This window comes from Aphis gossypii, chromosome X (genome assembly GCF_020184175.1).
Source record: "Aphis gossypii isolate Hap1 chromosome X, ASM2018417v2, whole genome shotgun sequence".
Classification (NCBI taxonomy): domain Eukaryota; kingdom Metazoa; phylum Arthropoda; class Insecta; order Hemiptera; family Aphididae; genus Aphis; species Aphis gossypii.
The window spans coordinates 7,791,650-7,815,973 of record NC_065533.1 but is presented as its reverse complement, the minus strand read 5'-3'; the positions used below and the strand labels follow the sequence as shown (position 1 = coordinate 7,815,973).

At 29.4% G+C, this 24,324-nt stretch overlaps 1 protein-coding gene across 2 annotated transcripts; it reads right to left on the bottom strand.

Moving 5' to 3' along the window:
• Positions 1-847: 847 nt before the first annotated feature.
• On the bottom strand, positions 848-3,081 carry LOC114120570 (uncharacterized). Of its 2 annotated transcripts, none has more exons than XM_027982516.2 (2): positions 1,809-3,081; positions 848-1,275 (listed from the first exon to the last, which is right to left on the bottom strand). In XM_027982516.2, exons 1-2 carry the CDS (start codon positions 2,649-2,651, stop codon positions 1,252-1,254), a joined length of 867 nt encoding a protein of 288 aa, XP_027838317.2. In that variant the 5' UTR covers positions 2,652-3,081; the 3' UTR covers positions 848-1,251. The 2 variants fall into 2 exon arrangements, with proteins under 2 accessions (XP_027838317.2, XP_027838316.2); XM_027982515.2 differs by having other exon boundaries at positions 848-1,234; positions 1,809-3,080.
• Between the last annotated feature and the right edge of the window lie 21,243 nt (positions 3,082-24,324).

Sequence of the window (24,324 nt, the reverse complement as noted above, 5' to 3'; positions counted from 1 at the left end):
CAACTGCCTAACTTGCCTAGGAGGAACTGCGAAAGTTCGACACTGGTGCTAGCGCGAGTGTTTGACTAAAATAAGTAGTGAATTATTATGCTGAATTAAAAATAAATTTATGTAATAATAAATTATAAAAATAAGTAATAACTCGTATTTTAGTGCTTAAGTTTGATTATCATTTGTATTCCATTGAATTATTAGAATGCCTATTTATATGTACAAGCCTTTGGACTACAAAATGTTTTGAAATAGCAACCAAACGCCTGTTATTAGAAGCCCGACAATAGCCGGATCGTTATTGACAATAATGACAATTGACCGCGGCATTTTACGGTTTACGATACGAATTATTTTCAATCATATACCTTCATATTTAGCAGTAGGTAAGTCATGTACCTATAGACAATAGACTACCGGCATCAACCATAATATTTCCAAATTCTTAATAAATTAATATTCAATATTATATTTATAATAAATAGCGTAGCGTTTTCAATAATTTTATTCTGTAATTCTATCATATACGTACAACATTATTAAACTTATACTATATAGTAAAAAAAAAATACCAATAAGGGGGGATCTATACCCCATACCTCCCCCCGTAAATACGCCACTGTATTATATACTAATAATATACCAACACAATATTCTTACATTAAATGCGATCAGGTCGCGTTCAGCGTATGTAAGACTTCTATTAAAATTTTAAAATGTACGAGACCTGCACAATTTATATGCGCTCATTGTTGGCGGCGCCCATAAGCCGCGGCTTTCTATTAAAAAACACTATAGTAATATATAGGTATTCTAAAAAAAGATGTAGGTTGAGTGTATTAAATCAAAAATATCGTATAATTAAATGTAAATTATATTGTGGATATATCTATTTTTCAAAAACATATGCAATAAAATAAAAATTATTATTATTTTTACTAAAATATATAAACAAATAAAGACAGTGCTTCAATATAATTGAGATAAGTCTGGTATAAATGAATATTTAGAAACTATTTTATGAAAACAACTAAATAATATTAACAAAAGAAAAATAATAAAAGAAAAAACATTGTAAATATATAGGAGTGATTATCACACAGTCAGTTTTAAAAAAAATAAAATGGAGAACAAATGGTAAATAATAAACAATATGGCACGTGGAATCAAATTATCGTGATAAAGTCCATCATGGTCCGGTGAAATCTTAATGATAAACTTAAAACCCGATTATCCTTTTAAACTGAAAATAAATAAGAATTAATTCTTAAAATGATCTTTTATCTGAAAAAAAAAATAATAACAATGAGTAATCTCCTTCGATTGCTTTTTACCCGATGAGATAGGTTTAAAATGTCTCAAAAGGTATAATTTATATAGTGGAAAAAAATAGAACTGTAATTAAGCTTGGAAAAGTTTATAACTTTAGTAAGTTAATATAAATAAACAGTTATAAAAGTTAATTTTATGCCGGTTTTAATATTAATATAAAGTAAAAAGTAAAAGTAATAAGTAAAAGTATAAAAGTACTTCTTCATAATATAACTTATACTTAGATTTATAATATTTGTACGCTTTTTACTTTTCCATTATTTATAGTTATATATGTATAGGACTATAGGAGATTACGTTATTATCTTCCTCCGTATTAACATACACCTTTAATTATTTCAAATCGGTAAATTTTAAGTATATACAGCTCTTATTTTTCACTATATTCAGTATATTATAACAATTAAATATAAATAATCAGGTGCATGATGTCAATACGTTGGCCGATAACACGATATTATAATATATATACCTATTATACATACCTCATGAAGCAAGTCGACGCTGGTCTTCCGGATGGCTGCTCTTGCCGCAATAACGAACGCGGCGTCGCGCACGGCGTCGGCGGGGGGGCAGTCGACGACGGCGATGGTCGCATCATCCGCGGTGGTCACGATGGTGGCGGCCGTGTCTTGGCCACGCGGCGTCACGTCCACCGCGATCTCGAGCGGAATTTGGCTGCAAACGGGACACACAACCTCCCCTTTCTCGTTGTATTCCAAGTCGTCTTCGGAATTGTAGTCGTCGTCGTCCGACTGGCAACCTCTCGCCACGGCGAAGCCGTCCTCGGCCAGTACCTGCATGGATCTCTTCTTCTTCTTGGGTACCTTCTTCACGGTGGCCTTGCCCTCTATGCGCCTGAATTCCTGGCGCAGCCACAGCTGATTGGACGGATCGTACGGAATAATCGGCATGGGAATCGGATCGGACACCGGCAACCGGTAGCTGCAGCCGCGGTGGCGCCAGCGGCGATTCGCGAGATACCGACTGATCGGTTCCGGTCGGCCGTCTTCCGCACCGTGCCCCCCGCTCCGTTTGTTCCGCCCACGTCTCTCGTCGCTGCGTTCGGGGTCCCAGCCGGCGCGGCGTCTGTCTTCTTGTTCGGCTTCCAGGAGCCACTGCGACACTTCCGCGTCCGTTTTCAGGCACGGTGGCGGCACGGAACCGTACTTATTCTTATTTTGCGAACCCGATTTATTCGCAGGTTCGGCTGAACAGCCTGCCACGGGTTTTTCCGCTCCCGGCGGCCGGACGCTTCCTTCGTTTTCCGATTTCGACGAACTGTCTTCGCGTTTCGGCTGCAACGGTTGTAATTCCATGTCGTTCATAAAAATATAGCAGCGCACTATACAACAGTACGATCGACGTGCGTGAAACGTACAAAAACGTTAAGAAATACTGCACGACGAAATATAAGCAGCACCGCGTCGAACAGAAGACACGTCTTCGTGTGCGGACCGCAACGAATATAATGTGATGTCGTCGTCGGGTCGGACCCCGAGTACTATATATATTATAGTGATGCAAATGCGTCGGCCGCCCGAAATCGTATGAGTGTGTGTGTGTGTGAACACAGCAGTGAACGACTGAGCGACTGAAGACCGTGTCTCGGTCTCGCCACGAACGATTCCTATCTAACGCAACGCACACAATATAATATGATATACTGTATTGATAAACTAAACGTCATATATAATGATCGTTAAATTCGTTTGTGTGTGTGTGTGTGCATTTATCTGCCGATTGGTAGCGACTGAACGGTGTAGATGAGGTGGCGGTGGCACGGGCCGCATTGACGGAGTCCGTATAGCGGTTGGTGGTGGTTGTGTGGTGGTGGTGGTGGTGGTGTGGTGGTGACGGTGGTGGCGGTGGCATATATACATATAGACAGCAACAGCGTTTACCTAATGTTTATTATATACACGTGACTTTATGAATAATATTATGCGATAATGAAATCTGTATATAGTATATATATATACTGCCGAGTGGTAATTGGCCTTTGGTCACCAGACAGACACGCCCGGCGCAGGTCCGGGCAATCCGCATACGTTTTATTATATATACGACCGTTAAAATACGAAAATGTTAAAATATAGAATCATTTAAAAAGGAACCCAGGCGGGCCAAACGACGTACCGTAAATAATTGCATTACGAACGTGTGCGGCCATTAGGTACATAGCAGGTACTGAGGTAGGTACCTAAACGGGTTCACCGATTTTGGTTTATAGGTACTGCACGAGTGCAGGTGCTTTGATACAGCATTTTACTCAGAAGAATCGGTCACAAACGTTTTAAAAGATAAATAAGTACCTATATCGCTATATACTATATATAATGGCGTGTATTTGTGTGATGGCGTCATCGTTCTATAGCGGCCACTGTATATTCTTATATTTATTTTGAGTGTTTTTGGTTTTAACTTTTAAAATACATTTCGGTATTTACCTATAATCACTTTCCGTCGCCGTAACTCGTCTGTTATTTAGAGGTAAACATTATTAAGAAAGGTTTCACAATAGGTATATATATTTCTAACTCTTTTAAGGTATACTTTGAAACAATTTAATGTATATACCATAAACGTTAATGTAAACAAATCTTATTATACGGGTTAGGTTTACGCGAATGGTAAACGATCATAAAATACGGGTCATATTATTTTTTATTTTAACAGACTAAATTGGTAGTTAAGGCTAATTGTCGGATATTAAAATATAATAACTAATAATAATTAATAACTTACAAACATTAGTTTTAAAATCATACAAATATCATTTGTGTATTGTATTGTAAACAAAACTGAAATGTACAGTGTAAAATTTTTTTCTGATTTGGCATTTATACAATATTATTCGTGCGCAAGGAAAACGTTAAAAATACTATTTTTATTTCAAGCTGTTAAATTAAGAATGTATAAAAAGCAAAAAAAAAAAATAGAAAATAATAATACTAGACCTATGGTGAGATATCTTAAGAAGGGACAATCACCTACGGGAAGCACTTTATTTTTTGTGGGGCATATAAACGCGTGTTAATATAGTTATTGAAACGATAACACACATTTTAACTATAATATTTTATAACACTACGATGTGTTTTCCTTTAATTTTGATTTATAAATTTTACGATACAAAACCATCACTCAAACGTATACGATTTTTTTTTCATGCCCTGTAATTTCATATATTACATACAGAAATTTAAATTTTTAATTCGACACAGCTTGTTGCTGGATACATGCTGCAGTCATAAACCGATAATAAGTGATATATAGATGCCATATGTGGAGCATATACCACCATATGATAAATATTGTACAAAACACATAATAATTTATGGCTGCAGGTCACGATACGCATTTATTGGTGAGCTTATATATTTGAAGATAAAGATAATATATTATATAGATTATAGTTTTATAACGTTAATGCGGCCTACATATCCGGCTTTTTGTTCTTTTGAAACATCTACAAGTGCTCTAGATTATTTTTTCAATAAATAGCGATCACCGGAATGCTCTTTTGTCGCAATGGTCTCATAAAACACCGTGGGTGTCCAATACCGGGGTTGCAGCGATATTATTGGTGTTTGAAAATAATTCATGTGTGTAGACCGGATATAATAGAGTTGCTCAAACATCATCAATGTAGACGAATCTAGAAAGAAAAGTCCGTGGATAAAAGGTCCACGGACAAAAAGTCCGATTTAAGTTTTTATTGTCAGACAACAGTCTTACAATACAAATAATATTCTATTCAATTTTCGTAAATAATTATTAAATTTACTATATAGGTATACGCGTCCTGCATGCGCCGTCGCCGACAACTCGTGGCTAAGCTAACTCGTGGTGTATACCTATAATATATAATATATATGTATATTATATTATATAATAAGTTATATAATTATAAATGTTATAGAATATTTTGTATTTTGAACTTTTTGTCCGACACTAAAAATGTAATCGGACTTTTCCACCGAATACTTAGGTATGTAGACAAACAAAAAAAAAAATATATCCAAACAATATTTTTGTCTGCAACATTTCTTAAACCGAAATTATAATATTGCGGCACAATAGTTTACACAATAAATATATACAACGATACTGTTAAGTGTTTGATATTTTGATAATAGTCTGAATATGTATGATAAAATGTTAAAATATAACGATTAAGTAATATCATCACGTTTGGATAATCGGTTAAAATAGCTAAAACTGATGTTTATTATAAAATTATAGATTGTCGTTGGAAGTTTTTCTTTGAATATGATAAAATTGTTGAAAAATGATAGGTTTACATATATAAACTAGAATCCGATTTACTTACCAATTATTATATAACCCTTTTTGGTCTAAATACAGTGAACTTATTACCTCAAAATTATTAAATAAATATAAAATTAAATCTTTAAAAATTAAAAAATCAATAATTATATAGGTAACTATCAAACCATCATAATCACGCATAACTATTTTTTAATTACTCTATCATCGTTGTCTTAATCGACTTGAAAAAAAATAGGTATTAAATGTTGCGTTAGGCCGGTATGGCGGTATAGTATGGTGAATAGCGTCGGCCACCTCGTGAAACTTTACGTATATATGGCAAATATAACAACATTATTAATTGTACATATTATATTAATGCCTCCGTTTGGCCCGACTGGTATAGTATAACGTTAACGTCATGCTTATAATTAAATCCGAATAAACTATATAACACTAAACATACGTTCATATATTATATTATATAATAATTATTATTACATCAGTGCGATGCCACTGCAATAAAAAAAACCAACTGTTGCTAAAGCCCCTTATAATTTAGTTCGTCCACAAACTATATGAGGGCACTAATTTAAACCCGTGGGTAGGTACCTACTATAATCATCCACAAATAACATCAGTCTATGTAATATTATCAAATATAATAACTATAGCTTTTACTAACTTATAAGTCGATGTAATAGAAATCGGAATATTATACAGTAGAAATGAATAGAATAGAAATAGGGGTGGATTTAGGTATATGCGTGATGGCCCGTGGGCGGAATGCATTGTGATGAGGGCCCTATATGCATAAACAAGAAAATATATTTTTTTATTAATTATCATAAAATTGTGGGGGCCCCAGGGCTGCAGCCCACTTAGTCCTCCCCTAAATCCAGCCCTGGATAGAAATGTGAATAGTTATGGGGTATAAACAGATTAAAATAATAGTCGAAACCTCTAAGTATAATGTAATCTTGATAACTCGACGGTTAAACGCGTGTTAACATGATGAAAAATATAATTTGAAATTGTTATATTATAATAATAATATATTCATAGAATCGGACCACTAACCACTGTTATGACGTATTAGGTTTAATGCAAAACCCAGATATTTACATATATATAGGCCACGTGTAATCGTCGTCAACCCTCAAATGCCCCACGTCAAAAGAATTATTGCCATGTCATTGCTCATCGCCTAAATAATTTTCGCCTTCACTTACGTTTTGATCGACTGTTAAAGTGTCATGTTAAGCAAAAGTACTGAAAAAACATACCTACAGTGTACTCTCGATTATCCGCAAAATAGAGTGGCTTGGTATACACGAATAAGCAAATTCCGCGAATAATTCGCAAAATTAAAATACAAACGAAAATGTTATGATTACATTGTGTTACATTTTATGTATAATTAAATAAATTGAATCATGTAATATTAAATAATATTTAAGGAAAATTAAGTTATGTTTTATTTTTATTTAAGCATTCATAAAACGTTTGTTACGAAAATATTTTAAATTGTGTAATTATTTTTGTAATTTTTGTATACATTCCTATACCTATATGTATGTAGATCGTAGATGATTCCGCAGAAGATTTTACAGATAATCTGCCCACAGATTATCAAAAGTACACCGCATATTAATTATTGTATTAATTTTGAGAAAAATGTAGTAATGAAAAGATTCGTATTTCGACGAATATTTAGATTATATTTGAATTACAACAATTTTAAGCTATATTAACTTAAATTATTGTGGTTTTTTTTTTATTTTATAATTTTGTAAACATTTAAAAATTATATTAAAATGTCTATTCAAAAAATGTATACTTTAAATGTATATTTTAATGTTATATTAAACTGCTATAAGATCTAGGTACTATCAATCAACAAATATTTTGTATTCATAAACACTGTCCTGTTAACACATTATGACGGCCGGTTTCACTGGTTTTATAGCACGATATACATTATAGTAGGCTTTCTATATTTTTATTTTATATAATATCTTTATGTAAGTACTAATATCGTGTTGTTGCGTAGAATTATTACGAAAGGCAAATAAATAATTGAATACCTAGACAAATGACTATACCAGTTAATGTAAGTTTAACCTGTAGTGTGCAATATAATACACTAAAACAATAAAATAAAGTAATGTAATAATTACCGATTTTTTGAAGTTTTATAATAGCTAGAAGGTGCCTTTAATATATTATATTAATATACGTATATTGCAGACTTTTAGATGTGTCTGACACTTGGATAGGTCACTTATCTAACATAACCTGCATCGTTTTGATAAACATGGTGGAATAATATAACGACTGAACATTTTCGAAATAAATATAAGAACCGTGTTATGTACAACTGCAGATGGTAGAAAAATAAAAATATTATGTGCCAGCGTTTAACACGGCAGTGCACATTTTACCTACACATATATTTTAGAAATAGCGTTCAGTTCTCGTAGAGAATTATCTCATTGCTGTGACCTTTGGCCTATTCGTTAGGTTAATATCAAAACACATTTAAGGATTTGTAAAACAAGTGTGTATAGCTACTGATTATCGTGCTTTTAAAAACATGTACCTACTATACCTATATAATATGTGTGTATACAATATACATGTTATACCCAACCGCACTATAGATTATAAATTTTAAAAATTAAAACATACACCAACATATATTATATTATATAATAACCATTTCTGACCTTCAGAACATAAAAAATATAATGTTTTTTTTTTTTAATGTTTCTATTCCGTAATAAACAATTTACGAGTTTAAATCGAACGAGAAACTGATAGAGAGTTTAATACTTCCAGGATATTCACATGTACAGGCTAGCAATACAGTTTATAATAAAACTACGTTGAAAATAAATATATTTTAAAGAAAAAAAAATGTCAAGCTAATGGCCGGATATAGGTATTGTAAATATATTATACAAACAAGCGCAGATGGTACGCATTATTATTTATTCGTAAGTAGGGAAATCGAACACTGCCTCAGCCGGGTCCGGGTGTAAGCCGAATGGGACATATTATTTTTGCTAAGTTTGCAGTGCCGTCGAGGAAACGACTCGATTTTGTTAACATAAATGGACATAATATATAATGACGATATATATATACATATCGGTAGGTCTTCTATAGTGAATTTTTCTGGATTAAAAATCATCTATATCGACGAATTTAATAATACAATGTACATTTTATAAAGCCCGTGTCGAATTGATACGTTTATATTGTTTGTAATACGTCTATAGACAACAAATGACCATTGAAAATTGAACAGGTACATATCTTTAAACGGTATACAGTTGAGGTAGACATTTTGGGCGATTGTAAACTCTCCCGATGGTAAACTCTCCCGATGGTACACTCTCCCGGGTCTACTCCAGTACTACCTGACAAAAACGTGTAAACTCTCCCGGATTTATTTCTGTACTACCTAACGGAAATATGTAAACTCTCCCGGGTCTAGTAAAAATCATAAAATAAATTTAATATATATTTAAGTTGCGTTTAAAAATAGTCAATCATATATAATAATAATTACAATATAAATTAATGTCTTTATAGCTGCTATGAATATGATATTATAGTCAAAATACAATAAAAAATAAAATTTCAAAAAATCCAATATACATTTAAGTTTCTTTTAAAAATATTCAATAATAATAATATAAGTTACAAATACAAAATATACGTAAAAATTTCCAACTCGTAGTGTAGCAATAACATTTAAAACAACTCGGGAGAGCTTACATACTTCCTACAGGTAACTATAAAGTTGACCCGGGAGAGTTTACACATTTACTTCAGGTAAACATAATTTTGACCCGGGAGAGTTTACTATTTTTAAAAATCGGGATAGTTTACCATAAAATCGGGAGAGTTTACTACCGCCCGACATTTTAAGTGATTAATAATCACGTTTCGTGCGAAATTAAAATGTATCTAAATTAGCTAAATTCAAATCCTATTATATACTTAGAGCAGAAATTTCTCCGTTTATTATCCGTTTATTTACCGTTTTTTTATATGTGTGTGTATATTGTACCCATAATAATTATTATAGCAACAGTTATGGAATCGCATAATGTACGTTTTTAACACAATAACACGATCGGAGTTCATCGAAAAGAATTTGTTTTTCAACCGCCACTGTTGTCACAATGGTTCGACGTGACGTCGGCGACGTTTATGTTCTATTATATATTATAGTTACCTATGTGAATAAAATTATCGGAATTTATATTGACTATTGAGAAATGTTCGAAGCAAACATCCGATTTACATTGCTATATGGCTATATATGTATGTATTTATTCATGATTCGTATTTAAATTAATAGATAAAGAATATGAATAAAGTACGATAGTAAACGCATATAATCGTACATATAGAGGAAAATTCAAATCTGTTTTCAAAACTGAAATCGAAACGTTTTACTGAGCGTAATGTTTTAAGTCATCTCCGTATAGAAAATAATATGATAAGCATATATCGAAAAGTACTTTCTTTTACCTCTATATTTATATTGAAGTCAGCTGAAACGTAAGCAAAAGCCAAAATTTTTCAGGTGATGGATAGTGACTGCAGCAATCCTTCAGGCGGTCAGATATTTGTGCTGGTCGACTACAAAAGTTCCGTGCGGCGTATATACATATCTTTGGTTTTCGCACTTCACCTATATTCATAACATTGCAGGTCCTGATGAATCTGAGCTTATACTTAAGTGCTTTTTCATTATATTAATATATGAATACATCCATCAACTGCTGTTGTGTATTTTATAAATATAGGACGAAAAGTCCGGAAATAAAAAGTCCGAGCACATTTTTCGAATAAAATCTAAAACCTGTCTTTTTTTCTACCTTTTTTTATAACCGACTTTTTGACCGATTACCGTATATTATAAATTATAGCTATGATGCAATTTTATTTTAATAAAATTACTTTTATTACACATGTCTGTATAGACATTAGGTATTAGGTATATTATGTCAAAATTACCTATAATCTGTATTGATGTTATCCTGAATCCGTAAATGTCTATAAAATTCGTCGGTATCACTTGTAGATAATTATGGTCAGTATTAATTTTCATGTTATTATACTTATGCTAAATTATTAACTTTAAAACAATTATACATTTTATTATATAAATTCGATGTATTTGAATAAAAATAGTTTAACTATACCGATTACTAATAGTTATCTATAGATGATAAATAGACGTTGTCACGCTGCATGCCCTTGTTCTGATACATTTTACGTGTACCTATACATACAACTATGAGTCTATGATTTATCACTAAATTTTACATATTTATTCTAACAGTAACCCGGTCAATAAAGATGTAAACTTGAAACACAGCAGAATTATTTACCTTTCTTAACACAATAAACGTATCATTTTTTAATGTTAGCACATAAAAAATATATAACATACACATCCATCATCGTATATAATAATTTTTAATAGTATAAATTTGTTATATTAATAATTTAATATTTTTTTCTAGTCTAGTCCTTATTTTAGTCTCAGATTTAAGTGTTACTGGTTATGGTCTTAATTAATTTTGCTAGAGAGTAGGTACTAAAACTAAAAAACAAAGTAAATAAGACGCATAATATGAATTATATTTTTTATACAAGTATTGAATTATAAACATACTATTACGTCATATACAATAAGAAAATAATAGTTTGTTACAAATATGTGTTAGAACTCAAAAATCTTGTGAAAAGTTTAGTTAAGATTTGTTCGTTAAAAATTATTTAGTTATACAGTTATTATAATTTACAAATAAAATGGTGTGATTTTTCATCATAGTAATACAGTAATGACAAAGACGTGATCTGAAAATCGGATGTTTCTGCATTTAAAATATATAAATAAATAATAATGTTACATTACTGCCTAACGATATATTTATAAATATGTATTATATAGGTAGGTACTTATGTATATATTTATATGTATGGCGTATTTTATAGTTAAAGAGTCTACATTGGCGTAAAAATGACGTATATTATAATTATTTATAAGAAACATATTATTATTAACACAGAACTTATAGACTATAGGTACATCTTATGAGTAGGTATATTGTATAATATGAATATATTTCTATGTTAAAACAATAATACCTAAATGGATACAACATATTCTTAAGTCGAATTAAGACCTTATTATTGTGAGCTCTATATATCAATGAAAACAAATTACAGTAATTTTTATCTCTACTATTGACCTGCAGGATTAAAACACATAATTTTCCGACACTACATTTTCCTTATGAAATCGACATTTGTACTAAACTTATGTATATTATTTATATTTTGTACTATTAATACAGTATTAATTCATTATTTATATAAGATTTATAATTTAAAACTTAAAATCATCATTACTGAGTACACAATTGATAATATATATTATTATTTATTATATTATATTCATGTAATTAACACATTTGCATCAATACCTAGCTAATAGTTATATAAAAATTACTTATGTATAGGTACCTATAATAAAATACATAACTAATAATTAATGTTATTATAGGTATAGTTTTTTTTTCTCTGTTGTTTATGAATATTGACTTATAAATTTGCTGCGTGCTTTTACTATAACTCGACGTAATGATGAATAACTTGGCAATGACTGAAGATTTGGTTTAGAAATAACATTGATAATTTCATTTGTTATTAATTCATCTGGCTCATCGTTAGTTTCAATAGCTTTTCGCCTCAAATTTTCAACAAGCTTAATAATTTCTTTTCTAGCAGGATCAGATACATGATTGTGCGCATTCATATGTCGTAAATAATGTTTTCCTTCATATAAAATTGTACAAGCGTATCCATTGCACCTCATAGAATATCTATTTTCGCAACGCCAATAATAGTAATCATCCCTACATTTGTCTTTTGTCATTATGTAATTATGAACAACAAGTTTTGGATTACCTCTGTTTGATAAAACATTTTCACAAACTAATGCCACATCCATCTTTCGATTAGTGTAAAAACGTTGAAATTTAAAACCAAATTAACAAGCACTTTAAATAAAATTAAAATACTTTGCCTGTGAGTCGTATATGTTATATGCGCTGTGTGACACTGCAGTGATGACGATTGCAGACGAACGAAATATTGATCAAAAGAAACGGAAATGCGTCGACTTCAAATACTCGCGCGATACTGTACATAAAAATATAAAATACACTCGTTATACTACGTTATTTTTCATAGATTTACATGTGCATAGAACAACTATTATTGCGACACGGTGACTAAACGGGAGGTAAAACAATTTTGAAATTTAAAAACGAATTGAAATCAAATATATTAAAAATATTAGACACGCGCGTATTGTGCGTATGATTAGTCGTGTTCTTAGTAGAGTTATTTGAATACTAAATCAAATTATCAAACCAAAAAAACACAGTACTGTCGATTTCTCGTATCACGTTTCAGCTTATTTGGGATCGAATCTCTTATCGCTAAATACTATTTTCTGTTTTACCACTTGTCCGTCGGTATAATAATAATTATTATAATAAACACACGAGTACATGACCTATCAGTGTGTTTAGAATCTTTTTAAATCTTTAATAAATATGGTGTAAACGTATTATTTTAATTACTATGATAGTTAACATTAGTCGCGGACTTGCGGTCCGCCGGTAACTAATTAATATCTTGTTAGAAAAATACATCAACATTTTATCTACATTATGTACTGTTAGTCAAATAAATTTAGATTTAGCTATTTTACTCTTCTTATTTAATTTAATGTAAGTATAAAATTAAGTACAATGTTATCTACTAAAAAATAATGCAATACAGTAACTTAAACACATTATTAATTTATCATTACGTTTATAATTCAGTGAGTATATTCGAAGTATAAGCCGTTGATCGTTTATTAAAATATAATATATATGATATGTAAAAATAAATAACATTGATAAGTATCATAAAATAATGAACTAATACACTAAAAATTGAAAAAATAAATATCTAACCGCTTTGCTGTACAGTTATAGTGTCGTTATTGAGTAAGTTATCTACTAAAATGTATTTGTCATTACGTATTTGCATATTATGAAAAACGATTCAGTTGTACATGTAATTATCAGTTTTTTTGGTTACGCATTGTAGGTATACAATATAGTAGGATAACCCATTGGTAGCTGTACCTGAATGGCTGTATGGTTTTAATACATTATTGACATTTTATTTACTAAAATTAAATATGACACTCACATTTATTAAAAGTCAAAAAGGCAAACAACTTTTATATCTTTTATACTTTTCAATGAATATTTACATAACATGCATTAAAAATACGACAACAAAATATTCTGTAACGTTTTATAACTCATAATTTTGTTTATATATATATATTTATCAAAGAACAATTATTTTTATCCAATATAATTATACACCTATTAAAACTTATATTTTTATTTTTTACTCATAATTTTTATTTATATTTTATTTCACTTGGTATTAGACCGATGTATATATCATGGAGCATACTATTTTCGAAAAGTACCTATTTAGTGGCGTCACGGAGACGACGTTTTTGTAAAATTCTGTAAAGGTATACTAATTATACATATAATGACAATATAATAATATACCATAAGTATAGGTATTCTTTAGTAAATTTTTCCGGGTTAAAAATAATCTATTACCTAAGATTGTATTTACAATATAACATAATGTAGGTAGGTATATTTTATTATCCTCGTGTATAATTGATCCGTTTATCGTTTGTAATGCGTCTATAGACAACAAATGAACATTGAAAACTAATTACCTATATAGGCGACACATACGTAGAAACGTGACGGTAGTTAAGATAGACAACACTATAGCAGGATGTATACGGACATATTATTTTTGCTAAGTCTGCAGTGGCGTCGCGGAAACGACGTGTTTTTATTAACATAATTAATGGACATAATATAATGACAATACATTATACACATATCACTAGGTATTCACTATTCTCTAATGAAGTTTTCTGGGTAAAAAATAATTTAAATCACGAATTTAACAGTACAATGTACATTTTATAATCCTCATGTCGAATTTATACGTTTATCGTTTGTAATGCGTTTAGACAACAAATAAAAACCATTGAAAATTGAATAGGTATACAAATCGATAGACGGTATAAGATTGACATTTTTATAGCGATTAATTAATCACGTTTCGTGCGAAACACGTATAGCGTCTTTGAATCGTATACGCACCATTTTAAATGGTAAAAACTAAAATGTATCTGAATTGGCTGTATTCAATTGCTATTATTTACTTAGGGCGGAAATGTCTCCGTTTATTTTACACGTGTTTGTATTGAACCTATAATAACAATAGCGAATCCATATAATGTACGTTTTTAACACAATAACACGATCGAAGTGCATCGAAAAGCGTTAGTTTTTCAATCGCCATCTGTTGTCACAATGGTATACGCGACGTTTATGTTTTATTTTATGTGAATAGAATAATGATCGAAATTTATACTAAGAAATGTTCGCAGCAAACATCCAATTTTCACTCCTATATGTTTGTATTTATTCATTATTTATATGGAATTAATAATATTAATTGTGGTTTAATATTATATTCTTACATTTGCTCATTATGTTTGTTACTATCTATTATCATATACCACAATATATAGCTTATATACTTGCTTGTGTTATTTTTTAATTTAAAATTATTTAATTATAAATGTATGCATGAACAAATAAAATGTATAAACAAATATATAATACTGTTTTTGTTGTACTGTACTATATTATCACTGTCTGTTAATATTGAAATTGGGAATTTTATTCCTTGAAAGACTTAAAATAAAGATTATTATTATTTTTATCATAAAATTATACTTATTAAAATTTTTAGTTTTATAATATTTTCATTACTCTTAAAGTCATAGAATCGGTATTCGAAAAAAAAAAGTCCCGGCTATAGGAAAAAAGAGCCCTGTACCAACTAAATACATACCTATAACACTTTTTTTTAACATAGGTATCTATGTCTATAACACTTAAAAAGTTAATGTGTACTAATTAAACCTAATGAGATAAGCATATTGTATCGTATATAATATTAGTGTATGCTACCTATAGCATATTATAATATTTTAGATTTTTAGTACCTATTTGCAGTTTGTATTTATTAATTTTAGAATTATCCAGTAATTATTTATTTCTGTTATTAAGTATACCTTTATATATACTAATATACTACCTATACTATATTGGTGATAGTCACCAAAGTTAAATTTTGTCATATCTGGAAATTATTACGGGCGCGATGAATGCCGATAAATATGGCACGCAGGTAGGTGAAATCATATTTGCCATCGCAACAACTGCAGACAACAGTACATTACAGCCGAAAATATTTAATAAAAATGATATCTTTACGGAAAAACTGTTTCAAACGGGTAAAAAACCGAAAACACTTCAGTCATAACTGAGAAACAAAATTTTCACTACATAAAAAGAAGAACATTGTCTTTGAAGTATCGTACCTATTTATTTTTCCGGCATTGAAACTACAAAAAAGTCATCCAAGTTAGGAAAACACAAAAATAATAATAGATTTTGAAACAATCATAGCTTTTTTCGTATAAGTGAAATCAAAATCAAAACGATATTTTACATAAGTTAAAATGTTGACGAAATTAGTTATTTTAACGATAAATAACTATTTTAGTTTTCTATTGTATAATTAAAACAAGATATTTGTAGGAATACAAAACTTATAGCAACAACGTACTTACGATATTTTAATAAGTTATGTGATAAAATATTCAAAATATTGATATTAATTTTAAGCTACTTCATATAGCCTTACTATAATACTGTACATCAATATTTCCTTAAATTAATAACAGTGTTTCGTATTAAACGTAATAATTGATTTCACAATATTTATGCAATTTGATTTTAGCAAAAAATAGTTCAATCCACCTTAATACCTTTAGAAAAATTAATTGCTTTTAGTAATATTAATATATAAATATATAATAAAATATCTTTAGATATTAATAGGTGTATTATACGGCATTTTTCTTCTTAGAACTAGCGAGCGCGAGTGGTGCAGTCGTCAACTCACCGCTCCCTATTACAATCAACAAATATTAAGGTGTTTAATATTAATGTTACATTTTAATTTTTATTAGGCTTCAAGTAAAAGCAACAGTGAAAACATTTTTATCTATATTATATTATTAAGTATGCATATTATATTGTATATTCTAAAAATATTGTAATCTATAGTATAATACCTATACCACTATTAAAGAAAAATAACAATTTTAAGAATTTTATATAAAAGGTATAATATAATATATCATGAGAAATGTAGGGTGACCTTTATATGTGATAATTTCCGCAAAAACCGTTTTTCCTATGTATTGGTTTATGTTTATTATTTAAATTAAATTATTAAACACGTTTGCATAATATGCACTATACAATATACTACTCTATGGCAAGGTACTTACCACATCGTCAGTAGCGTAAGTATATGGTTTATCCCGCTTTTTCCAATTCACCACTTGACACGGCCACAGCCGCGGTATTCGTTTTGCGTGATTAGTGTTCCCATCCCGTATTGTACCTTTGCGGCATTGGAGGGGGGTACAGGTGACGGTGTAAACGGTCTTCGCGATGCCTGTACTTCGTACTGGCGGCTGTTGCGTACCGCGAGTGTCACGACTTTCCCTCACCATTAGGTACTCCTAAAATTAAGTATTTATTAAACAAATTTGAATATACAATTTGTTTTATTTTTATCTTAAACATAAAAAAAGATACATTGTAATGTATATTTGTATATTAATTTATTAATAAAAATTAAATTGCACGTAATATCTTTTTTTTGTAATTTACAAATTAAGTACCACTTAAAACTTTGTATATTTCTTCTACTTTTTTCTTAGCTAATGAATCAATTAAATCGTCACAATAAATTTAAAGTCAATAGTAAATCATCTGCTGCTACATTCAATATACTTTACTGTCTATATTATTATATTTTAATCCACAGTTAAACCTGCATTGAGTGCACGCACATTAAAGGGGATTACACACTAAGCGATTCGAACGCGCGAGTCCGTGTTTTTAAGATGTATAGCGATAAATCGTTCAAAATTAAAAGTGTAGTTTTACAAAGTTTTTTATGTAAAATATATGTAACTAATACGGAATATTCTGTTCAATTGTTATTATACGTCTAATACTTAAACAAATTACCTCTTCACTTATGCTCTTAGTGAACAATTTTCTAATTGTAGGTATATTTTAAAAGAAGTGTTTAATCAAATGTATTCATGGAATAATTTTAATTAATTAAATTAATTATTACAACTATATTTTATTATGGTTTTTTTTTGCTTCGGATATGAAAGTGTGATATATTTATAAATATATATATACCAAATATTTCAGTAGAAGCGTCAGTAATTTTAAATCAGATAGACGAGCAGCAGATATAATAATATATTGAACGAGACGTACCTGCCAATATAGTTAACGCATTGGCGCCGCGGAGACGGCGTTTTTGTCAAAATGCTAAATGGGTACTGGGTAGGTATTAAACTAATGGACGTATATGACAATTTACAAGCATCTATACCTAATGTAAAAGTTTCTCAGTAAAACCTTGTTCGATCCATTAACTTACCTCCCAATCATTAGTTCTGATGGGGGTAGGTATTTTTAATCGAATATACGTCTATACTTAATACGTTAATCACGTATGTTGTAATGCGTCTACGCATGTAACTGACACACCCGCAATGTAACGTGACATCAGTTAAGGGTGTACAGGAATGTTATATGATTAAATATCGTCTCGTTCTGCAGTGTATAAAATACAGACAATTTTGAGAGCAGCATTATGAACAATGATGTTCCAATGATTATTACAATATAACAATAATGTGATCGATAAATATAATATTATCGTACAAAAATGTGTACGATATTGAGTTTTCTTGTAAAGACATTAAATTTCTTTCTTTTTAGAGCGTAAACGACTTTCTGTGTACACAGACCCTTTCAAAAAAAACATTATTATTATACCATAATAATATATCACTGTATTGATTTTTTTTTTGATTTCCAACTGTCAACAGAATTGGCCTACGTTAATGATCAATATGTAATAGTCACTCGGTTGGAATTTGTATACATATCTAATTTGTCTTGTATCGTATAGTATCGTACCTACAAAAATTCTTCAATGCCTTCAACTATTTATATGGTATATATTATATTGGTACGTACGGTCAGAAGAGTTATAGTTGATCATTGACTTTCTTCTATTGATATATTATATTTGTTTTATTTATGATATTTTTACATTTATTCCAAACAAAATACGATTTACAATCACGCTACTTAAAATAAAACGTCAGCTATTGTTTTCAATATGCGCTTTTTTTTTTAAAAAAAAATATCAACTTAGTTAACTCAAATAAAATAATCAAAAATTATTCGAATAACGTCTACTCTGGTTGAAGTGAAAGGATTTTTTTACATTTCCTAATCGTCGATAAAATCAGTACTTGACTGCCCGGTGGCTTATTTTTTTACCACCACCAAATTTTAGGCACAACATTGTAATAGTGATACCTATTTACCCTACGCTTACTGCAAAGTATTTATGTATACCTAGCATAGGAGATTCTGGTTTTTTTATAATATTTCTATAAAATATAAACTATATAATATATAACCTTACTATTTATTGTTAAATCAGTACATAAATGTAATTACCTTGTATTTTTAAAAAAAGAAGGGAGAATACGACATTCAAATCCTTCTGTAATTACGCCACTGCAGTGTATGGTATTAAAATATTATTATTATTTTTTTTTGACATTTATTTTTTATTTTACAATGTATATACATATATTATGTGTAGGCAATAAATGTTAGCGTTTTTAATTGAATTAAAAATATATTGGTTTATATCGGAATAACTATACATGACGGACGTAATACACGCCTCGTTTTTATCCGCGACAGAAAACTACTGTCGATTTGCGCTTTGTTGGGTTAACGCTGAAATAATAAAAACACAAATTCCATCATATTTTACATTGTTTTAAAATAATAGGATGGGCTATTATACTGATGACGGAAAACGCCGATAAATATATGTAACATTCGAAACGCGGTGGTATACGCCGTTTATATAGTCCTGAAGTCTAAGTATTTATAGTATATAGTTTTAGTATATATTTATGTATACTTAAATGAAAAGATCTTTTAATGAAGGCGCTTCAAAAAAATATTTATTAAACTCATAAATTTTTAACAGACTAGAATTATTTTTTAATCAATATAATTTTGATATCTATATTATGGCCAGCAAACGGTGGACCCTTTTTCAGCGTCAAAAAAAGAATCAATGTGGAGCATTTGAGGGATGGTTTGATGGTACCGATAGCTTGATTTATTTGCAGGAGCGGTTGAAGCCCCGATACTAATTTTTCATTACTATAATCTTAAATACTTACATAAATAAAAATAACTAATATAGTGTTTATTTAATAAGATGCCTTATTTTGGTAATATGCAATGCCGTTGCCGTTGCGTGCTAAATATAAATGATAATATGTGTGATTGTATACAGGTAACGTGCTATCTATGCATACGCATGTTATCGGCTTTTCTTAGCTGGAAAAGCTGATTAATAGAAAAAGAGGTTTATTATTTTTAATTTCTACCAATATAAAAGTTCGATAATAATATAGGTAAATAAATATATTATCTGTTTTGTTATTAATTATTTTAATATATTATCTTACATTAAAATAATAGTGTAGTTCTACGACACAACTACGATTAATTGTATTACCTTCATACATTATGACTTACTGATAAGTCACTTAAATAAATAAAATATGATAAATATTTGTATAAAATCAATAAAACCTTTGTGCAATACCATTAATGTTTTCTTTGAATGTGTTTTGTGTATACTATGTTACGAAAAACTGTTCTTCATCGACACATAATGATTACTGATTAGTATACCTAATAGTTTTTGTTTCAGTATGTGAATAATATTAATATAAAAATACTTCAAAAGGATATAGGTGTACTCTTTTACAACTAACTCTGCAATTGTTAAATAAATATGTATTTATTTGAATTAGACTAGTTTAAGTACCCAATTATGCGCATAATAATAGTTAACAGTGTTTAAAGTAGGTGTAGTAATAATTGGTTACCTATACACAGATGCGCCGCAGGTCTGATGAATCTAAATTATTTCAAACGACCTAACGTTTTAAAACTATATTATATCCTCACGATTGAAATAACGCCGTAATTACACGTTTACTAGTAAATCTTATAGGGCCGCATGAAGTCAGTATAACGGTAGGTAGGTACACAATAATTATATTGACTTTAAATTTATGAAAATACCTACTAAGATAACTGCAGCATATCACCATTTCGGTAAATCATATTGAAATAAATTAAATTATTTTTTAACTTTTGGCGGTGCCAAAACTTTTACATTGCAACTATATGCGATTATTTTCAACTAATAATTTATTATTTATACATTTTTTTTATTGGTAATTGAATTAATATTTATTTGCATTATAGTTATATTATCAACAGTTTACATTATAATACGTACGTTTACCCAGCCTCCCCTCACTTCGTGTTTTTGCATTTTTTTTATAATAATAATTAATAATAATAATAATAATATAATTACATAATATATTATATAATTTATAATAATAATTTTTTAATATAATCTTATAAACCACCAGCTTAATAACATTATTAAAAAAATAATAATAAATAAACTATATACTGTCTGTAGTACACTCTATAATTTGCAGTAAATAAAACACCCCTAAACTTTGTATTCATAAGTTAACACCCTGCTCTCTAAGTCTGGCCAAAGAGTGGCAATGACCTTTGTATATTAAAAGCATTTTCGTTGTAAAAAAAAAAAAACAATTTATACTACATTAGTTCTTTTGGCAAACGTTCAGTTTTAAGTTTCAAAACACAACGTCAAAATGCACGGACGTTTTTATGCTGTGATAAGATACAAGCGGTCCGTAAGTATAGTAGAAAAAATGGCATATTTTAAAAATACGTCTAAAATGTTTCTAATGCTATGTCTATATGGTTCCTGTCATCTTATTATTAGAATTATTAAATACATGAATATTGAATATAACATAAAATATATAGCTAGTACACGGTATAATATAGTAAATAATAATGAACAATGTTAATATTATGTTAAACGATTACGATTACTATACAGCTTGCAGTGGCATGCGGTCACGGACAATGATTAACAAAATACAAAATAATAGTAATATACTACTAATTTGTGAAGATGGTGTTCGAGTTTCGTGTTACACGCACGCACACACACATATAAATATATGTATATGTAGGTAAAATAATATTATAATAATATATGTACCTAATGCGCCGAAAACTCGTATGCAGCCGCTAATTTGCTTGCCAATACTTTGCCTAGGCATATGATAATAACGAATTTTTAGCATTTATTGCATTTAGCCATTTATACTTTGTAGGTATATTTCATTTCAATAAAAATTAGAGTGGAAACACGAAATAAATGACTTGATTTGTATATTATAAATACCTAGGTAGTTAAATTAATCTAAAATTATGTTTGCATATTATTGTTTAAAATTTTTTCTTATTAATTATTAGACTTAAAGTTGATTAATAACAAATATAAAACCAAAATGCCACTCTCAAAAATATTATTCTCTGTTACTGTTTTAATAGGTGGTTTTTATTCAAAAACATAACAAAAAAATCAAACCAATAGATTTTACCTCAATTCTGTTTGTCTACACACTACAGGACCGGATTAACGCTTATAGGCCCGTGAGGCCTGGGCCTAGGGCGACAAATTTTGTAAGAACTCGAAAACAAAAATCATATAAATATTTACTACATTTTTTTTCTTGGAGTAGGGGTGGCATATATTTAAAAGGGCCTAGGGCAGCACCTGTTCTAAATCCAGCACTGTTTGTCTGTATATTACACGTAGTCTGTCAGAAATAGAAAACAAACATTGCACTGACATTCTTATTAAGTATTGAACCTTGACGCCAATGGATTGTTCCAAATTTCCAATTAGAATTTTATTAGAGTGAAATACATCGCTTAACTGCACACTGTTGCAGTAACATTATAATATTATCATCTCGTATCTGCAGTGTATATTACTTATACATATTGTTAGTATGTTACGGCAGTCGGCAATTATCGTATATAATGGAGTGTTTCTTAAACTTTTGAAATCACAAAAAAAAAATTATATTTTTCATGTGGAACCCCTTTTGAAGATTTTCTTTAATAAAAGTATAGTAGTCAAAACGTGACAACAAACGGCAACATAATCTACAATGCAACAAAATATTTAATCTATTTATTTAAATATCATAACGCATCAGCGTATAGCATACATGCGTGGCGTGTTTATTTGCTGTTCTTGTTTTTTTTTTTTATTACTGTTTACGTTAAATGGTTAACTGTTGAACGATTTTAAATAACTTTCTCCGACTTTTCCGGAACTCGTAGGTACGAGTTATTCGCTGAACACGTTTAAGAAACACTCGAATATATAAGTACCTACTACCTAGTGTACATTCAGCCGTTGCCGGGCTGCATATAACGCACGTATCAGTCATCTAATAAGTTATTGTTTAATCATGAATCATAATATATACATTTGGTTATTTGAAGGCTTTTCGCTTGTAGCAACATTAACATATTACTCAACATTGGTATTGTGTAATATGAAAATTTAATAAAAGGGTATAATTTCTATTCGTATAATAATCGTATAATAATCTTCGTATTTTTATTCCAGAATTCTCAGTTTTTTTTTTTTTATGTTTTATCGTTGTATTTCAGTGACCGATATTTTCGTATTTTACATTATTTAAATTTTGTTTCGAAAATAATATTTTATAATGGTCCGAAGAGCTTAAAAAAATATAAGCATCAATAAATCAAATAAGCTAATCACAGAATATATTACTTCAAAGTTTCAAAAACATTTTTTTTTTTTTTTGTGCAATTCAGGACATCTTTTTAAGATTGAGATATTTTTAATCACATTTTCTAAAACAGTTAAAAAATGAAAATCGACTACACCACATATAGATATTAGGTAGCATTAATAGTTAGGTTTAGCTGCGTAGTGCCTACTTAATGAATTATTTCATATATTTTATTAAAAATTTAATTTTAATTCTTATATAATGTCAATGAGTAAAATAGACTAAGTATCTCAAAAAGCTCAACAAATATTCAACATTCACCATTAACATCCTTAGAAGTACATTGTTGTATAGCTCGAAAATTATCCGCACATTATACCAAGTTCACGGAGAGGCTGAATATTATAAACTATTAAACAAGAAAGTAAAATAAAGCTATAAATTACATATTCTTACACAATCAAAAATTGGATTTTCATCGAAATCAATAACCGACATCGACTCAATAAAATTTTTTATTTTTTTATAACTGCAGTTTTCAAAAATATATTATCAAAATAATAATGGTTATATCACAATACATTTTTAAATTTATGACGTGAAAATAATTATTTTACGTCAAA

Coding starts and splice junctions, on each gene's coding strand:
- LOC114120570 (XM_027982516.2), bottom strand. CDS start 2,651: ATGAACGACATGGAATTACAACCGTTGCAGCCGAAACGCGAAGACAGT. Junction 1,276..1,808: donor GCGTCGACTTGCTTCATGAG/GTATGTATAATA, acceptor TTTTTTTTTCAG/ATAAAAGATCATTTTAAGAA.